General features: G+C 42.1%; 1 protein-coding gene across 3 annotated transcripts in view; it reads right to left on the minus strand.

The window, feature by feature from the left end:
• Positions 1 to 16,974, minus strand: part of NT5C2 (5'-nucleotidase, cytosolic II) — a 395,416-nt gene that overhangs the window by 114,407 nt on the left and 264,035 nt on the right. For all 3 annotated transcript variants that reach the window (XM_086922715.1, XM_086922713.1, XM_086922714.1), the window contains 3 exons: positions 14,717 to 14,800; positions 6,954 to 6,995; positions 927 to 1,034 (listed from right to left, as the gene is read on the minus strand). In XM_086922715.1, the coding sequence (XP_086778841.1) occupies positions 927 to 1,034; positions 6,954 to 6,995; positions 14,717 to 14,800 (234 nt within the window). The remainder of the gene's footprint in view (positions 1 to 926; positions 1,035 to 6,953; positions 6,996 to 14,716; positions 14,801 to 16,974) is intronic.

Consider the following 16,974-nt stretch of genomic DNA (forward strand, 5'->3'; position numbering starts at 1 on the left):
GCATTGTGGGTTTGTCCGAAGTTGGGTGATGAGGAGCTTCAGGGACTGTTACCTCAGCATCTCGGGATTCATGGTGCAACAGTCCTATCAGATCTTGGAGTCGAGGTTCAGCTCCAAGCACCATAGGCAAACCAAATGTGGGTCTGTCACAGGCACCTGCCTGTGACAGGCACCACGTGGTTTGAAGCCTGTTGGCTTGTTAGGGAACATCCCTAACACACCAGGAGATATAAATCTCAAAAAAGTCTCTGACAAAAGTCGAGGAAAAAGTCTGTCGAAAAAATGACAGAGTAGCTCTTTCCGGATCTGCGCTGATGGGAGCAGAAAGAAAAGAACTGACATCAGCGCTCTCTGGAGGCACCCATAAAGGTACCATGGACGTCACTTCCGCTGCGGACAATACTAGTGCGGAGCCAAACTATGCCACCTTCTGGCACACAGAGGTACTAACCAAAACATTCCAGATCCAGTCTGATGCCTGGGGAATAATCTAAGTATGGAATCTGTGGCTAGAAGTTCCTATCAGATATGATTCATATTCATAACCCCCTAATGAAAAGGACCCATTTAGCAGCAGATTAATACCCGACCATAAGTACAATGGGGAAAAGCCAAAAAACGTAAATGACTTCTTCATTTTTACTGACCGTCTTGAATCCATCAAGGAAGCATTTGCTATATAAACACAATACTTATAAAAAAAAATAACAATGAATAGGGCAAATGGAAACTACAAAGGCATACTTTTGCCTTAACTTTTATACATATTGACAGACCCTACAACAACCTATTTTGGTAATGTATTTTTAAATGTTCAAATAATTGTACATTACAAGAACAAGTGGATCTGCATCAACCGGACTCTAATTAGTGCAGCAAAAATACAACTAGCAACACCAAGATTAGCAGTAGCACTTTATACTTACAGTGTCCACTTGCCGTAACACTGTGCCTTCGCCAAAAAAAAGAGGCTTCCGTGCATCTACTAGGATGAGATCAAAGTACGACTGCCATGGCTTGTGAGGAATTCCTGGCTAGAAAGAAGACAGAAACAACAACATTCAAGGCCCTTATTGAAATGCAGTAGAAATAAGTGTGACTGTGGTAGATGATTATAGACAGTAATGATTTTTTAGGAGTGTTTCATAACATTAATGAAGAATTTTTCAATTTCCTAAAGAAGGTGTGTACTGATTTGGTTTGTTTCCAGAGAAGAATGCTCACAGTTTTTCTCATAATCTGGTGAACCCCACCACTGAATTCACTTAAGCCCCTCCCAATAGAAGAGCACCAAAAGACTAAAACACGTGTTGATGGGGGAGAGACATGGGCAGTACAAAATGACATCCTTCAGTTTCCCATTGTCTTCTGCATTAAGCCCAGCTTTTAAACAGTGATGATTCTGTAGGCGAAGTGGAGGCTTCCATGACTTTGGTATATTGTTATTAGCAAATGATAATGCAAGGGACATGCATTTATTTTGTTTTTTCTATCTAAACACGTTTAGTGTCCAGGTCAGTCCAGTCATTCAAGTGCCAAAACCTCAGTACTACAACAGAGTTCCACAACATACATATTCAGTCTGTACTGTGAAATTAGCACCTTTTGCATCGCTCTTGGATGCTATGGTATATTTTCAGCAGTATTGTTGGTGTCATGGGGGGGGGGATCATATGGGATAGTTAATGTGGATCAATATGCATAGTGCGTTCCTAGAGGCATGCGTCAAACTTGTATAAAGCAAACTCCAAGCTACATCTGTAATGTGAGTATTTATACCCTCACATTATGGCTACGTCTGCTCAACTCCATGCCCCATAAAAGCACCAACACTTGCGGTAGTCGATTTTATATGAGTACTTTTCCCATTGCTATTCAGGTCCTTCACAGCTCAAATGATAGTGGCTTCCTTTGATTCATTAGTGTCTGGTTCAAGCTACCCAACCTTCTTGCTCCAATCTCCCAAAGCAAAGGAATTGCTGAAGTGGCATATATAACTGGTCGCTAATATCAGAGAAGGTTCTGAGCTTTTGATGCCTAAATCAATGGTGAATTCTACCATAGGCCTGAAGGTGCTATAATGCCACATTAATTTAAATCATGGCTTTAGCTGAATGAGTGCAACCCTAAGGGATTAGGAGAAGTAAGTCAAATGTGTATGACAATATTTAGCTTCTTCTACACCCGTGTGAGAGCTATGGTAACACTACTACCTTTATTCGAGACGTCTTTTCTACTATTTATAACCAATATCTAATTGAGATAAATTTCAGATTAACACAATCTATTCTCAAAAAGTAAAATAATTCCCTGGTATGCTGCAGGAGCATTATTAAGCATTTGCATATTTCCATACTCGCTCACAGAAGTGAGGTTTTCAACAAGTTGGTCTGACACATTAAACTGCCTTCAAAATATTTTGAAGAATATGGGTATGCATGTGGTCAATGCAACACCCACTCATAAAAGAGACTATGACTTTACTTGTAGTCAACATCGTAACTCTGGGAAGAAGGGTATACAAGGGAAACGTATATAGCCTTATTTATGTTGCTCTGTGGCTTTCTTTCCTATGTCCGCACACTACCATTGGTCCCCCTACACAGTTTGGCACCAGAGAATACTTCTATATAAAGAATTAGCTAATCTCTGAACCATTTATGCACACGTCTCCTATCATGATGAGGTTACACTTGGACCCAGTGGCTCCAGCCTCATCTTCTGATATAGCTAGATGAATACTATGAGTAAAGACTCTGCTCATGATCTCACATGTCTCCTGGCTTCTGTCACAGCATGTTGTGGGACAGTGAATGTTATAGCAACTTATATATGTGGTTGGATGGGTGTTTTTTGTCATTTTGCAGGACATCAATGTTTAGAACGTTCTCCACTATGTGGAACAATTTAAGGTTCTCCGCACAGGTGTAAGTTCGTCTTCAGCAGTGTCACTGAGTTTCTCATGGACCAGCTTATCCTTCACTGTGCTTCACAGTTCCATCGCTCTCTGCCTTTCTATGTCTGCGGTGCATTCCACTCTTTCACCACTAAAGAAAGGAGGATTTGTCTGTTTTTCTCTCAACTTTCTTAGATGATATTAGGGAGTAAAAGGAGATGACTCTAGCACTGAAAAGGACTGAAACTTTAAAAAAGAAAACAAGATTAATCTGCCTCTCTTTTCCATATGCACTTCCTAATTTTGTACACCTCTCTTTTAGACACCATGGGCAATCCAAATTCCATCTGATAGAGATAAACATGCAGTATTCATCTTCGGTTTGTGTTAAGCAGCATCAGCCTGGAACTCAGTCCGGCTCGGCCCTTTGCTATCCTTTTGTTCTTCATGATCATGTGTATGGCACATTTATTTTAAAGGTTTTATATAGCGCTGGCTAGACCCGGAGGTATCCGAGCGCTTTACATGAGAATCAGATCATAGTTACAGCTTAAATCGTTACAAAGGTTACACAGTTATTAGAGCATGGCAACATAGTTACTTGTAAGGTCAAGATAAACAATAAGCACAAATACGTAAGGGGAAAAGCAGGCAAGGGGAGAGATTCATGGGAGGGGGGTTTGGAGCAGGGGAAGTAGACAGATAATGAAGGCGGGAAAGAGGAGGGGAGGGTGAGAGACACCGCATGGAGGAGGGGAAGGGCGACGGGGACACAAACCGGTAGACGAGTCAAAGCAACGTCCAAAGTCCAGTAAGCTGTGATCCCAGGGGAAGTGGTATCACTTCCCTATCTCGGTTGCGAGAGGCTCCATTTACGCAGTGGACTCTCTCACAGGGGTCTAGGAGACTCCAAGGCTTACATACTGGATCCTTCCCCAAAAAGGGGAGAGGGAGTGCTTTGGCATGGGAGGCCATATCATACCTCAGCTGCGAGTGGCTCCCTTGACGCGGTGGACTCTCTCAGCGGGTTCGCTGAGACTCCAGAGTATAAATATTGGATCTTTCCCCAACAAGGGAAGAAGGAGTACTTAGTCAAAGGGCACAAAGGACAGGGGGCTAGGCAGAGTAGGGGGCAAGGGGAGAGATTCGGGAGAGAGGGGATAGGAGCTAGGGAAGTAGACAAAGAAAGAGTACTAAATGGGAACATATTTAATTAATAAGTTATTATATAGCGCTGGCTAGACCCAAAGGAATTAAAGTGCTTTACATGAGGAACAATAATGTTGCAATTAACATCAGTTAAAAGTTACATAAGTATCAAGAAAAGCATTTAAAGAACATAGGGGACAAGGTGAATGGAGCAAGGAAGGGTAAGGGCATAGAGTAAAGGGTAGGAGGAAGATAAGATGTAGAAACGAGGGGAAAATCTGGCCAAGGTCCGGCTGGGTAGGTGACGGCGGGGGGGGGGGGGGGGCCATAAACCCATCTCCTCTTTAGCTATCTGGTAGCTCCGGAAGGCATCAGGAGACTGCAGAGGTATTGAATCCACAGCCCTTCTCTCCAATAGCTATTGGGGTAGCTCCACCGGGCACCAGTCAGAATAGCTAGGTCTCAGTCAAGGGAGGGTTCCCAGAGTAAATGTCCTTGAGCAGAGGGGTGTGAAAAGCTTCCCTCATTAGCAGCAGGTGTTCGGTAAAGGCAATACAAGTACTCCTAGGCTGGTACTCCATATTCTCTAGGGCAGCTCTAGTAGGGCCTCCTGTTGTGCTCCCCATTTTCTATGCACTGCCTGGTGGCAAAGGGCGCAATCTTAGGGTCAGGCATCCAGGTTCTGGTCATGGGGGGCCTGCGTGGAGGGAAATAACATGGATGGTTGGTGTGTGGAAGCAACAGGAGTACTAGCTTCATTTTTTAAGGTTAATCCTTCTTTTCTGGTGTCGACTCAGCCAAGGACGCTTTTAACGCTTTTCTGTTTTAATCTTTGATGTATTTATTTTGGCTGTAAAGTGCTAATTTGTTTAGCATGCTCAAGATTGGCTATATTAGTTCTCCTTCCCATTTGACGATCCAATTTTGTGACACGTTTTAGATTTTCTAAACTCCGGGTTTTGTGACACACTGGTGACTTAGTGTTTTTCTTGGAAGTTAGAGTAGTTTTCAGAACCGATTTGCCAGTTTGGAATGGTGACTCCCGAACATGTTCTACATCTGAATGAGAGAACTGCCCTTCCCATGTGCTTGTTATGGCCATGAAACATTGGCACCATCATTTTCTGTGCCAAAGTCTAAATCCTGAGAAGCGAGAGGCAGATCTCAGCGGCAATTGTCCCAGACTCGGTTAGGAGCAGCTTTACTGGCAACACCTATAGCGTTAACAGATCTGTCGATAATGACCTTGAGCTGATAGACAGTTGGCTCTTGGGTGACCTAGATCATGTTGCCCCTCTAAAATCTATGTCTGAGAGACACTCAGCCCTTTGCCCAGTGGTTTACGAAAGCCCTAAGGGAGAAGAAGTCCCACTTCAAGCATCTAGAGCACAAATAGCACTCAGCTTATGACAAGGATGCTGAATCAGCATACACAAAGTGCTGACCAGCTTTAAAAAATCCACACGGATGCTCAGAAGTTCATTGCATTTTCCATAGATGAGGCTGCAAACAAACCTAGCAATGTCAACTCCTTTCTCTTCTCTAGGGCAATGCAATGCTCTCGTACACTCTCAATACATCTCTGTGAGGAGTTTGCTGATTTCTTTGTGACCAAAATCAAAGCTATCTAAGACCAGTTTCCTAAGCAGTGCTTAGCAGTAGTCCCTACAGTGAAGGAACTGTCTTCTGGCCAGGTGCTGAGGGATTTTGAGCCTATTTCGCCTGGGATTTGGCTGTGCTCCTGGCGAACTGGAAGTCTGGAACACCTCAGAACTGCTGAAATACTAAAGTCAGGCCCTCCTACTCCCTCTGCTTAAAAACCTAGAGCAGATCCTAAGTTACTCAGTAACTTCAGATCAATCTCCCACCTTCCCGCACCAGTCTAGATGATGATGAAGGCAGTCAAGAAGCAGATTTGCAATTTTTGTTTTTTTATCGAACGCCCTCCTTCACAGTACCAAGTCTGGCTTTCGGTCAAGATACAGTACTGAGTCAGCCCTACTAGAGGATACAAAATTCATCAAATTCAACCTTGATCTGGGTGTATCTTCTATGGTCGTTCTTTTAGACCGGTCATCTGCATTTGACACAGCCTCGCATCCCATCCTTCTGAATAGGATAGATAGAACAGGAATTCAAGGGAATGCGTGGGCATGGATCAAAACTTATTTCAAGGAGAGGTCTCAGGTGATATTTCTCTCTCCCTTTTTCTCAGACCCCAGACCGCTCAAGTACGGGGTGCCGCAGGGCTCTATTTTAATCCCTACGCTTTTAAATGTCTACATTGAGCCCCTGGCCATGCTGGTTGAAGAGCAGAGTCTTAAGGTAATTTCATATACCAAAGATACGCTGCTGATTGTTTCTTTTTCAGAATGGAGCCCCTTTTTTGTTTAACTTTGTTTTTATTGCTTTCAACAACTTTGCAGTTTACAGTGTATTGTTTGATCATTTCAGAATGGAGCCCTTTAAGAACTGCCTCAAAACAGTATGCGATTGGATGGGTGAAAGTGGTCTCAAGCTAAATTCCCATAAAATGGAAATTCTCTTTTTCGGTACAGGCACGATCCCTGACCATCTGTGCTGGTGGCCATCCAGGTTGGGGGCTTCCAACGCTCCTTTGGCCTGCGTCAGAAATTTGGGTGTCAAATTCAACTCAACTCCATCGTTTGAGATGCAAGTCCTAGCAGTTTCTGCAGGTTGCTTTGCTACTCTGAAATCTTTGAGAAGGATGCTCCACTTGGTGCCTGTAATATTTTAAGAAAGCACCGGATAATTGTTTCCATATTCACAAGTAAACTAAGTATATGACAACCACGGAATGCAATTAAATACAGAATTACCTTTGGTTAAGCAGGGATTACATTTTCCATTGTGTTCATTATCCCTCGGAAAATATGAAAACACGTACCTTTGGTCCATGTGGGAAATCAAACAGGTAGGTCATAATTTTCTGCAAAAAAAGAACACTTTAGAAACATGCAGAAATAATAAAATTCATACAACAAATCTTTCAGTTTTTGACTAGGAGCATTGGTCAGAAGACTCCATTTGCTCTCTTCTAAAAGAGCAGCATCTTGAGTGGACTTTTATTGCTATAGTTAACAAACCTTACATTAATTAGTAAGCAATTTCAAGCAGAATATAGATAAGAATGTGCTATTTAGAAGTTAAACTGCTAAGGCATATATAACTCTGATGGTGCATTTCATTGTGGGCATATTAACAATAAAAAATGAAAGGGAAACTGCATATTTTGGAAGGTGCTTAGAAAGGCTCTTATGAAAGCAAAACAAGATTGAAACTAAATTGCAGAAGACTGGACTGCTGCAGATGAGCATAAGGGGAGAGGCAAAATGCTGCACTGGTTGTACACCAGAAGGTCGTTATACAACTCACTAAATGGCAGGTGCAATATTCCTTTTATTATGCCCGGGAAGATGAATGTTTGGACACAACTTGCAACTTCTTCCAATGACGCATCGATGGAAGTGACTCACTTCGCCAGATTCACTAAATGGCAAAACACTCTAATGATGCAGGTAATGTGGAGTAATCTGTTACTCGTCCTGTGGATGGGAGCACAAGGACAGGAGTCCACAGGTCTGCTTATGTGGGGTCATCGATACCAGAGAAAACACACAAAACCTTCAGCAAGCGACACATCATTTTTCTTAGACTAAAAAAAAGTCTCTGAAGGCTCAACCTCATCATCTCAAATGAGACAAACAGTTCATCTCCATCTGTGCAGGGATGTCAGGCGACTTGAAGGAGCCGCTGGAGGAGGAGTGCATTCCAACTATTGATGCCCACGACTTCTTAGGTGCCAATCATTGGAAGGCATCTGAATTAATTAAATCGATAGTCCAGGTCGCATTTATAATATTCACATTTCTAATCTATAGGTCAATAAGTAGAGGCTGCAAATGGACAACCTTTTAATACAAGCCCTAAATGCAGTTAAAAAACACAAGTTAACTAAAAAATACCACCCAAACGGGAATAGTACATGAACAGAAAACCAAAGGCAGAGTAAAAAATAAATACTGAGGGCCTTATTATGACTTTGGGGGTCTCGGAGCAGGGCCTCCACACAGCCGCCCTGCTCAGTGACTGACAAAGCCATTAAAGACCGCCCGTCAGAGTACGACTTCTTTTTAGGTCTCTGACTAGGCAGCGCATGCGCTGTCTCATCGAGAGATGCTGTATACAGTATAGTGGGGGAAGCTCCGCCCACTTTCCGACCATGTTTTTCATTGGCTTAAATCAGAATTGCTGCATTCTGATTTGTTTCTGGCTTGTTTGTCACTCCTCCTGATGGCCATGTCATTTTAATCCTACCATGGCTATCAGCCCCTTTATTTTGCAAACTCTTTTGTTTCTCTGCCCCCCTCCCCTCCTGCAGTCTGTAAATTCTCTGCCCACCCCACCCCACCCCCCACTCCCGATCATGCTGTCTTGGAGTCACGCACTTTTGTTTATAATGCAAAAGGGCTCGCGTAATACGAGTCCTATTGCATTTAGAAATGCTTTTTTTCTCGTCTGATTGGCTGGCTGAGTTGCGCACTTTATTTTGCCTGACCTGTCCAGCCGGCTAGACTGCGCATGCGCTGTCAAGCAGATGCTAAACAGACGCTCCTGCGCATGGGCTACGACTTCGATACAGTCAGCAAGGCGCTTCCAACTTATCATGGTGACCGCTATCCCTTCAATATACTTTTTCCAATATGGTGGCCATTATTCTCTTCATTGTAGGGTGAGTCCTATCGCACCTAACCTTTATCTTTGCCAGCGTTTCTTTAAACATAAACTTTTGCGAGGTCTGCCAAGAGCATTTATTCTAAGATGGCCACCTATAGTCTTTATTTACTATTTTTAATGTTACGCTCCAAATTATAGTGAGCCGACTGCTGTATCCATTATTTTCTACATTGCGCTCCATATTTTTGTGCGCCGACTGCAGTATCCATTATTCTATACATTGCTCAACAATATTGCGCAGGATTTGTCACTGCGCCTTAATCATTATATGGCCACCGCTATTCCCATTAATCCTACTTTGAATATGGCGCCCATTTTCTTACATACTCTGCATATACTGCCGCACCATGCATTTCTGCCGGAAATACTCCCAGGTGTAATTTATCCTGAGACTGTCTTTCCGGCTTTATAAACAGAGCTTTGTTTCCGGATTGCCTCTGCTGCTTCTACCGGAGGATGCTTCTTCCTAAGGTATGTGTATCCTGTAAGACAGAGTCCCTTCTGGATTCTCTTTGTAGGCCGGGCGTCTTATTTCTAAGTTTCCTCATTCGGTTTTATTTTATTTTCCTTAGCACCACTATGTTTAATTCAAGAAGTGCATAGTGCTGGTTCTCTGGGTTCCATTTGGCATGCTATTTTGATTTCGTATAAGCCCAGGACGCTTACAGTACCAGCTCTTGCATTACGTTCTTAATTCATTTCCGACGTATTTCTCTGCAAGTATGTATGATATATTCTCAATTTGTTCTGTTCACACTAACTTTAATCCCCTGTTCCCTATCATTCTAGGAAACTTATATCCTGTTTTTGGTTCATGTTTTTTTTATTAGTTAGGTCCTTTGTTTCTTTCATATTCATGACCAGTTAAGCACCTTTTTAACTTCAGTGAGAAGTTTTCCTGGTGTCGTTTTCTTAGTCTATTATTAGCATTACATATTAGGGGGTAAGTTTATGTCATCACTTTGTTTTTTAAGCCATCACGATCTGGAACGCCTTTTTCACTTTAGGACCTAAGACTCATTTACAATGCCAATAGCTTAAACTCTGATAAATCCGAGACCTATTGCATTGCAAATGCTTGTTACTCTGGCTGGCGGTTATTTGGAGTTCCCATTCAACCACAAGAGGAGCATCAAAGGCAGTTCCTGCAGGGTATGGACTATAAAGTACATGCCCTGTAGAAACTGGGTGTGCCTGCTGCATGTACTCCATGGCGCAGAGGCAACAGGGGGCCCTGTAGGGCCCTGTTTGTTTCCTCATCGCCACACTTTTCATGGTGATTACATCACCATGAAAAGTGGCAGGAGGAAACTCCTAATATGCTTGGAGGTGCCGCAATAGTATCGCCAGCACATTAGAGGCCTTAGACCGCTGTGCCACCACCAGGGATCATGGATCCCTGGCGGAAACAGAGGTCCTGTGGTGGTCTAACTGCCACAGTTCAAATGCGGCAGGCGGACTGCCAATCTGGCGGTCCGCTGACCACCATCACGGGTTCAGCAGTCCATTGGACCGCTGAACTCTTAATAAGGGCCTGAATTGGGAAGAATCTTACAGTCGTATATTAAAACATCAGAGTGCAGTGTTATCGAAATGGATCTGCAGGGCTGTATGGAAGTACAGGAAATATGAAAGTATGTAAAGATAAGACCTGCTGACAAAGTAAACCTATTGTTGCAGCGTTCACAAACCCGTTAACTTCAAGAAACAAATCTTCCAAGCAGGAAATAACTTATTTCATTTAGGTGGAGGAACAATGATGGAGAAAGGAGGTAAACATCTGTACTCCTTTTTCTGTGTCTTTTTGCATACAGCCATTTCTGCTGATAATTGTTTTGCCACTTTTGAAATAACACCGACATTAATCTTCCTGCTACTCTCCAAATATTAGGGCTAAAAAAGGAAGATTGCCTAATAACTGTAATCCTTAACTAATGCAGTTTTGAATATAACGGCGATAAGAGTTCAGGGCATGCACATACTGAATATCTGTAAGTGCACAGTGGATGTGAGATAGGAGGTCTTTTATGTAAAACCTAAACTAGATCAGAACAGAGTGAACAGGTTTATAAATGAGTCCCTCTGTCTTTAATACTTGTTAACATAGCCTATCTTCTTAGGAAATTAATCGAGGTGGAGTAAACTTTTCACTAACAATTTTTGGTAAAACCTGATGCAGCTAGCAGGAATGTCTTTCAAGTGTGACTTCTTGAGACACAATTCTAATAGGTGAATCTAAAACTAATATTCTCGTCCCAATTGCCTGCCAGTTCCTACTGCCTTCCGGTTTTGAGAAACCACCTAAAGTAACTGGAAAAAAAGCTGTAATTGATGCCAAAACAAATTTAAATGCACAGACATGTTGTTATTTACCTTTGACTGAACCACTGACAAGTGGAAATCAGGGTACATGAAAAAGAAAAGAGGTGATCATAGTACACATTTAATTTCCAAACCATATACAATTCAGTGTAGTTCAAAATACAGAACATGGAACGGGAGAAGCCGAAACATCAAGTGGACTGTTGGACCGCTGGTGGACTAGAGGTTGCTCCAAGTGAGTGAGAGTACCAATACGGTCAAGATGGTACTCAAGCAGATGAATCTTGTGTGTGACATGCAATGACACGTCTTCCGGGGTAATGCACAGTTTGGTGGTCCAAAACTACAAATATGGGAACTCTATCTTTACATTCAAGGTACCAGTAGCAATTCTAATATGTGTGGGAATCAGGCACGATTTAAGACAGAAAATGTCCATTATGGTTCTCATGTTTTTAGATATGGTTTCATTCACATAAAAATTCAACGATAGTGAGCCATTGTGACGGCTACTCGGTCATTGCATGCATAAATATAATGATGTTTATGAAAACTTGCACAGCTGATTAGGTTACAAGATGGCAATGTCTGAGTTGGAACAAATCATTCATGTTGCAGCATACACACCAGTCAGGCGTGTCCCTGTGCGCATCAGATGAATTACTCCACAGGAGAAGCAGTATACACTGGAGTGTGCAGTTGTGACTTCTCTTTAGGACACACTAACATTTGCTGCATCCAGCCTGCTCCATAATATCAAAGAAAGACCTTGGATGGTATGATGGAAAGCTCGCTTTGCCCACTACACCCAATCAGAGATTGGCGACAGTGGGGCCTAGCAAAGAGTAGGACGCTCTTAAATGCAATAAGAAATTGGATTGCTTTTGAGCCAACCAGTTGCACACACGTGAACCACCTAATTGCATGGGGCGGATGGAGATCTCCGTCCAAGCAATAAGAAGTCTTCATGGCGTGGCATTTAAGGCCATGAGGCAGCTTCAACTTGATGGATGACAAAACAATTGGAACAAAAGAGGTCCCCCTAAATAAATGGGTCGCAAGCCTCGAACTAATGTTAAAAGGATCCGGAACAGCAGCACCAAAACGTTGAATAAATTGACACACTCATAATCATGCATTATCTTGTTTAATTCTTATAGGATAAAGGAGGCACGTAGGTTCACGGGACTTCAGCCCTGTTGAGAATGACAAATAAATCCTAAGTACTGAAAAATAACTTCTTTAATCCACAGGCATGGGTTTTGGAGAGTTCTTCAGTATTAACATTATTGCATTATAGTCACCACTCAGACTGAGATAAAAACAAATGTACACTATTTAGTGCTTAATATGAGCCGGTGGTTTCCGGTGCTAACTTGCCAAAATCGGAGTTTGTGACAGTCTGCCACATGGTGGCGCTACCTGTCTAATTTAGAGATGAGCACAGTAACGGTTGTTTATTAACTCAATATAGAATAAATAGGACTATAACTTGCCGCACAAGCCCTTGTTGTAGCGTTGGGGGCTTGGAAGAGTCTGAATTCCCACACTTGTAGGAGTGTTATGGCTAGTAGTTGTGTCGGTACGATCACTGGCAGTGGCAATGTGTGATGCAAGCGGGGGTTGAGAAAAAAAGGGGTGGGAGGGTCGCAAAACTACATTTCCCCATACATTTTCCATAGACTTTTTAGGCAGTGCTACCGCAAAAACTGCTGAACCACATTACATACCATTTGGCAGGAACCTAGATCTTGGTCGAGAAAGTGTACTTTGGGTAATTTGGGGTCAATTTGTACAATTGTTGTTTTGAAAAATTAAGGTATAAAAATATTTGTACAGGTGGACGGTTGGGGGACTCCTGCGAGAGTCCCTCGACCCATTTAAAAAAAAAAAAGATCTTCCTGATAGACCTAGGGAGATTGATTTCCTTTGGGCCAACTCGCTCCCAATTCACTATAATAGCAAAAAACTTACGTTAAAGATAGCCAACCAAAACACAAACTGGTACTCTTAACTTGTACAAATTGATTCACTTTCACTACATCACACATATCCCACCCAGAATTACTATATGGTTCCCACTCCAGATGTGGTTACAGATGCTGTTCAGAGGACTCTGTTTTCAGCCGTATGTTTTTGGGGGATGCCTAATAACCCAACCCTTCCAAATACAGATTAATAACATAATATTAGGCCTGGGCGGTAAATTCCGTTCCGCTCGTGGAATTTGCTGAATTTTGGTAATTTCGCGTTCCGCGGAGAACGCAAAATTGCCCAAAATTCTGCGTTCTGCGACTTTGCGAAATGTTTTGCTTGTTCGTGTTCTCAAAATGGGTGTTCACAAGATATTTCCCCCGAGCACGCAAACAGCGATTGCGAACAGGAAAAAAGCATCGCGAACAAGCAATTCTGCGTGTTCACAGAATTTCTGCGTGTTCGGAGAGATTTTTTACCGTTTCGCAGAGATTTGCGTAACGCCATTACGCAAATTCCACCCACCCCTACATCATATCCGTGCTAATGGGCAAGACGTGTCGGCCTCGACAGGCAGTGTGTCTGCTGGTGCTGCTGACTCTCTTGACGAGAATGTGAAAGGAAAGCAGGTTTATACACCTAGTACTCTAGCTAAACAACCAAAGAACTGCTAAGTCCTGACAAGCTGCATCAACACATAGGTTTATAGACTGGGTGAATGATCGCCATAGATCGGTTTGGCTGGATGTACAACTGTGCAGCTTTAAGCATGTGGAGCAACCGAATGGGAAAAGAGGCTGCAAATCAACATGGCAGGCCACTCAGCGTTTATGTCTTAATATTGATGGCTGGAATGTGGCAATGATGTAACAATAGGTGTAGGTAGGTATACGAATAGTGAGACCATTGCCATCTAATATGTGGTTGGATTTGGTTGGGTTATGTTCAAGTCGCAGGAATACTCAGGGCGTTGTAGAACCCTTTTTGCATTTCTTACAATGGTCGTGAAAATGCATATCTGATCCTGCGGAACTGACCTATTATTTGTCTATTGGATGTTTATTGTACGTTCTCCATGTCTAAAAACATGTTTTAAAAAATACACAACTTTTATGCTAAAAATAGCAGAAGCAATTATGCTATTTGGATGTGGAAAAAACACCCCTGTACTTACATATGATTTAGGGGTGAATTTTTTAGCACATTAAGCCAATTATGAAAACTGCATGTAGTGATTACAGGTTCGGTTTTAGCCACCAAGTGATTCCGCCTTAAGGAAGGAAGCCAGTTAAGATGTAAGGGCATTGCTTATACAAAAGGAAGATCAGGTGCGCTAGAGGTAGGTCATAAGCAAGTGAAACCTACACTGTATTCTAATTTTTTACTTTTCTGATAAGCATAGACGAAGACTGGTTTGATGGGTAAAAAAATAATTATATAGAATTTTGGATGTTGGGTTTATCTTGCAATATTTGAATACAATTAAAGTCAAACTTACTTTCTGTTTTAAGATGTCAAGTATTAAGTCAACAGCATACTTTGAAAGATGATATATCTCAACAAAGACTCTTTGGTGCATTAAAGCGGAAATGTAACAATAGTAATCAAAGTACTCACCTGTGTATATTTATAATCACTGTTCGTGGCAAGAAACACCTTTCCAACCTCATTCATCCGACTCAGCAGTAGAGGCAGTTTTTGCTGAAGGATGTTAACAGAGCATTAGTACTTCTTAATGCAGTCATTCATGTAATGTACAAAATAGCATAAAAGTAACATTATTATATGTATTAAGTGTTTTCATGTTTGGCTTGAAAAGAAGACACATTTTAAACATAATCCTACATTACAACCTCATCTGTTTAAAAACGAATCCATTGTTCAGTGTAAGCTTTACAATTTGGTCTATTTCAAAGTAATCACTTTCGGACAAAACACTCGTAGAATCTTATTGTCCGAGGCTTTCTGCTAATTTCCCTTGTGACTATTGTGGTCATCTCACCAGTGGCGGCTGGCATCTATAGGGAATATTGGAGTGGGAAAATGGGTGGAGGGTAAAAATAAAAAAAACACTTACCTGAGACACGTCCGACTATGATCCCTTCCTCGCCGCGCATATTCCTCCTGGAGAGCGAACCCTTGAGAAGTGCCTTAACAAATCCCAGCGTAGCTCTCATGCTATGAGAGCAGCACACGGATTGGAGGGAGCAGCCTCACTTGCGCTCCCAAGCCTGGAGCCCCGCACGTACTCTAACCTAGCTGTCTTGTGCTTTCTCTCTGATTCGTCCCTCAACTTTCCCTTGTATGTGGACCGGAAGGTTGTGGGTGGTGAGAGTTGTGGACGCGTATTTTTGATCATTGTTCATGATTACAGCCATAGTAAAGATATTTCCTTCTGTACCAGGTTATGATAATGGACATTTCTGATGTGCCATACATCAACAATAATATATTTATAGACTCTATATGATATTAATGTCTACCTGCTTGCTGTAAATTGTAAGGGGACATAGAGCCACAATACAATAGCAGCATAAATACTGGAATATGTTATCCACAATATGAATATGGCTATATATGATACGCAACATTGCAATGTGATGTATATGTTCTATTAAAAAAAATCTATAAAATTATGTTTAAAAAAAAAATCCCTTGTATGTAACTGTGGATGGAGATCGGAAGTGGCTCTAGAAAAGGCCCACAAATGCAATAGAATGCAGAAAAATGTAGGAACTAAACTCCTGGTCCACAACGTAGAGCACAGCAAAAAAACCTGATATCAGCACGCAGGGGTGGTGCCTATGTTCAATTCTGTGTTGTGTTATTACATCCAGAGATGGATGGTGTAGTGACAGTGATCAATGGCGCCCCCTGATGGCGTGTAGGAACTACTGCAAATAAGTTTCAGGATCCAGTCAGGCGCCTAGGGGATTCCTAATTTTCCTGTACTCTAGTTGAACCAAGGTCTCTAAGCATATAGTCCGGGTTTTATTCAAGAGATAGCTAACAGGAATGCCATACAGAGATTAACAAGTGGAGGTGAATGTTGTATACAGCTTTTGGGTTGCAAAATCCCTCGGGAATATTCAGTACTTGTTACTGTGTAGAGAAAGCCTCAATTACGTTAACAGTCCTGCCTAACAGAGCATTTATGCAAGTGGTATGGACTGAAACTAGCTAAGAAGCTGATGGGCAAAGACTGCCTCATTAGAAAGAAGGTCATTCATCCTCCGAATATGGTTCTGCAGACACGAGGGAGATGTGATACAGTCTGCTGAGTGAAGACGTGCAGTTCAGGGGAAGCATCTGCCTTGCTAAGTACTGAAATGACCTAAGAGAAGGCATATTTAATTTAAATACAGCTTATTACTGAGCTCAGCTCATCCGGCCCTCGTCCTTGGAGTTGCAGTACTTAGACAGGTTAACACAGGAAACAGAAAGGTGCTTTTATAATAGAAATGCATGGTGCAGCTCTACCAAAGAGACATAGTTAGAATTTCTTTTAGGAGTCACTTCTGAAATTCAGCAGCAACTTGTGTAGAAAGATATTTTCCCTTTAACTTATTTCTAAGACTTAACTTGAGAATGCACTTACACATTGTAGTATGTTGGTTATTGTGCTTTTCATTTCATCCACTGCTCCACCAGTGGAACCCTCTAGAGATGATGTAACATAGAACGTTGGTGTATGAAATCCACTGTTGGAGAAGGGCTGAGCGCCTTGCTGGCTGCTCCTGGCGGGGCTGTATTACTGATCTTGTAACCAACTTGAATAAAGCCTCTTGAATCACACCTACCTGTGTGGACCAGATTACTAAAATTTTAGGGCGACGAGGACCTCAAAGAACCACACGTGTGTATCTTACAAGATC

This window comes from Lissotriton vulgaris, chromosome 5 (genome assembly GCF_964263255.1).
Source record: "Lissotriton vulgaris chromosome 5, aLisVul1.2, whole genome shotgun sequence".
Lineage (NCBI taxonomy): Eukaryota > Metazoa > Chordata > Amphibia > Caudata > Salamandridae > Lissotriton > Lissotriton vulgaris.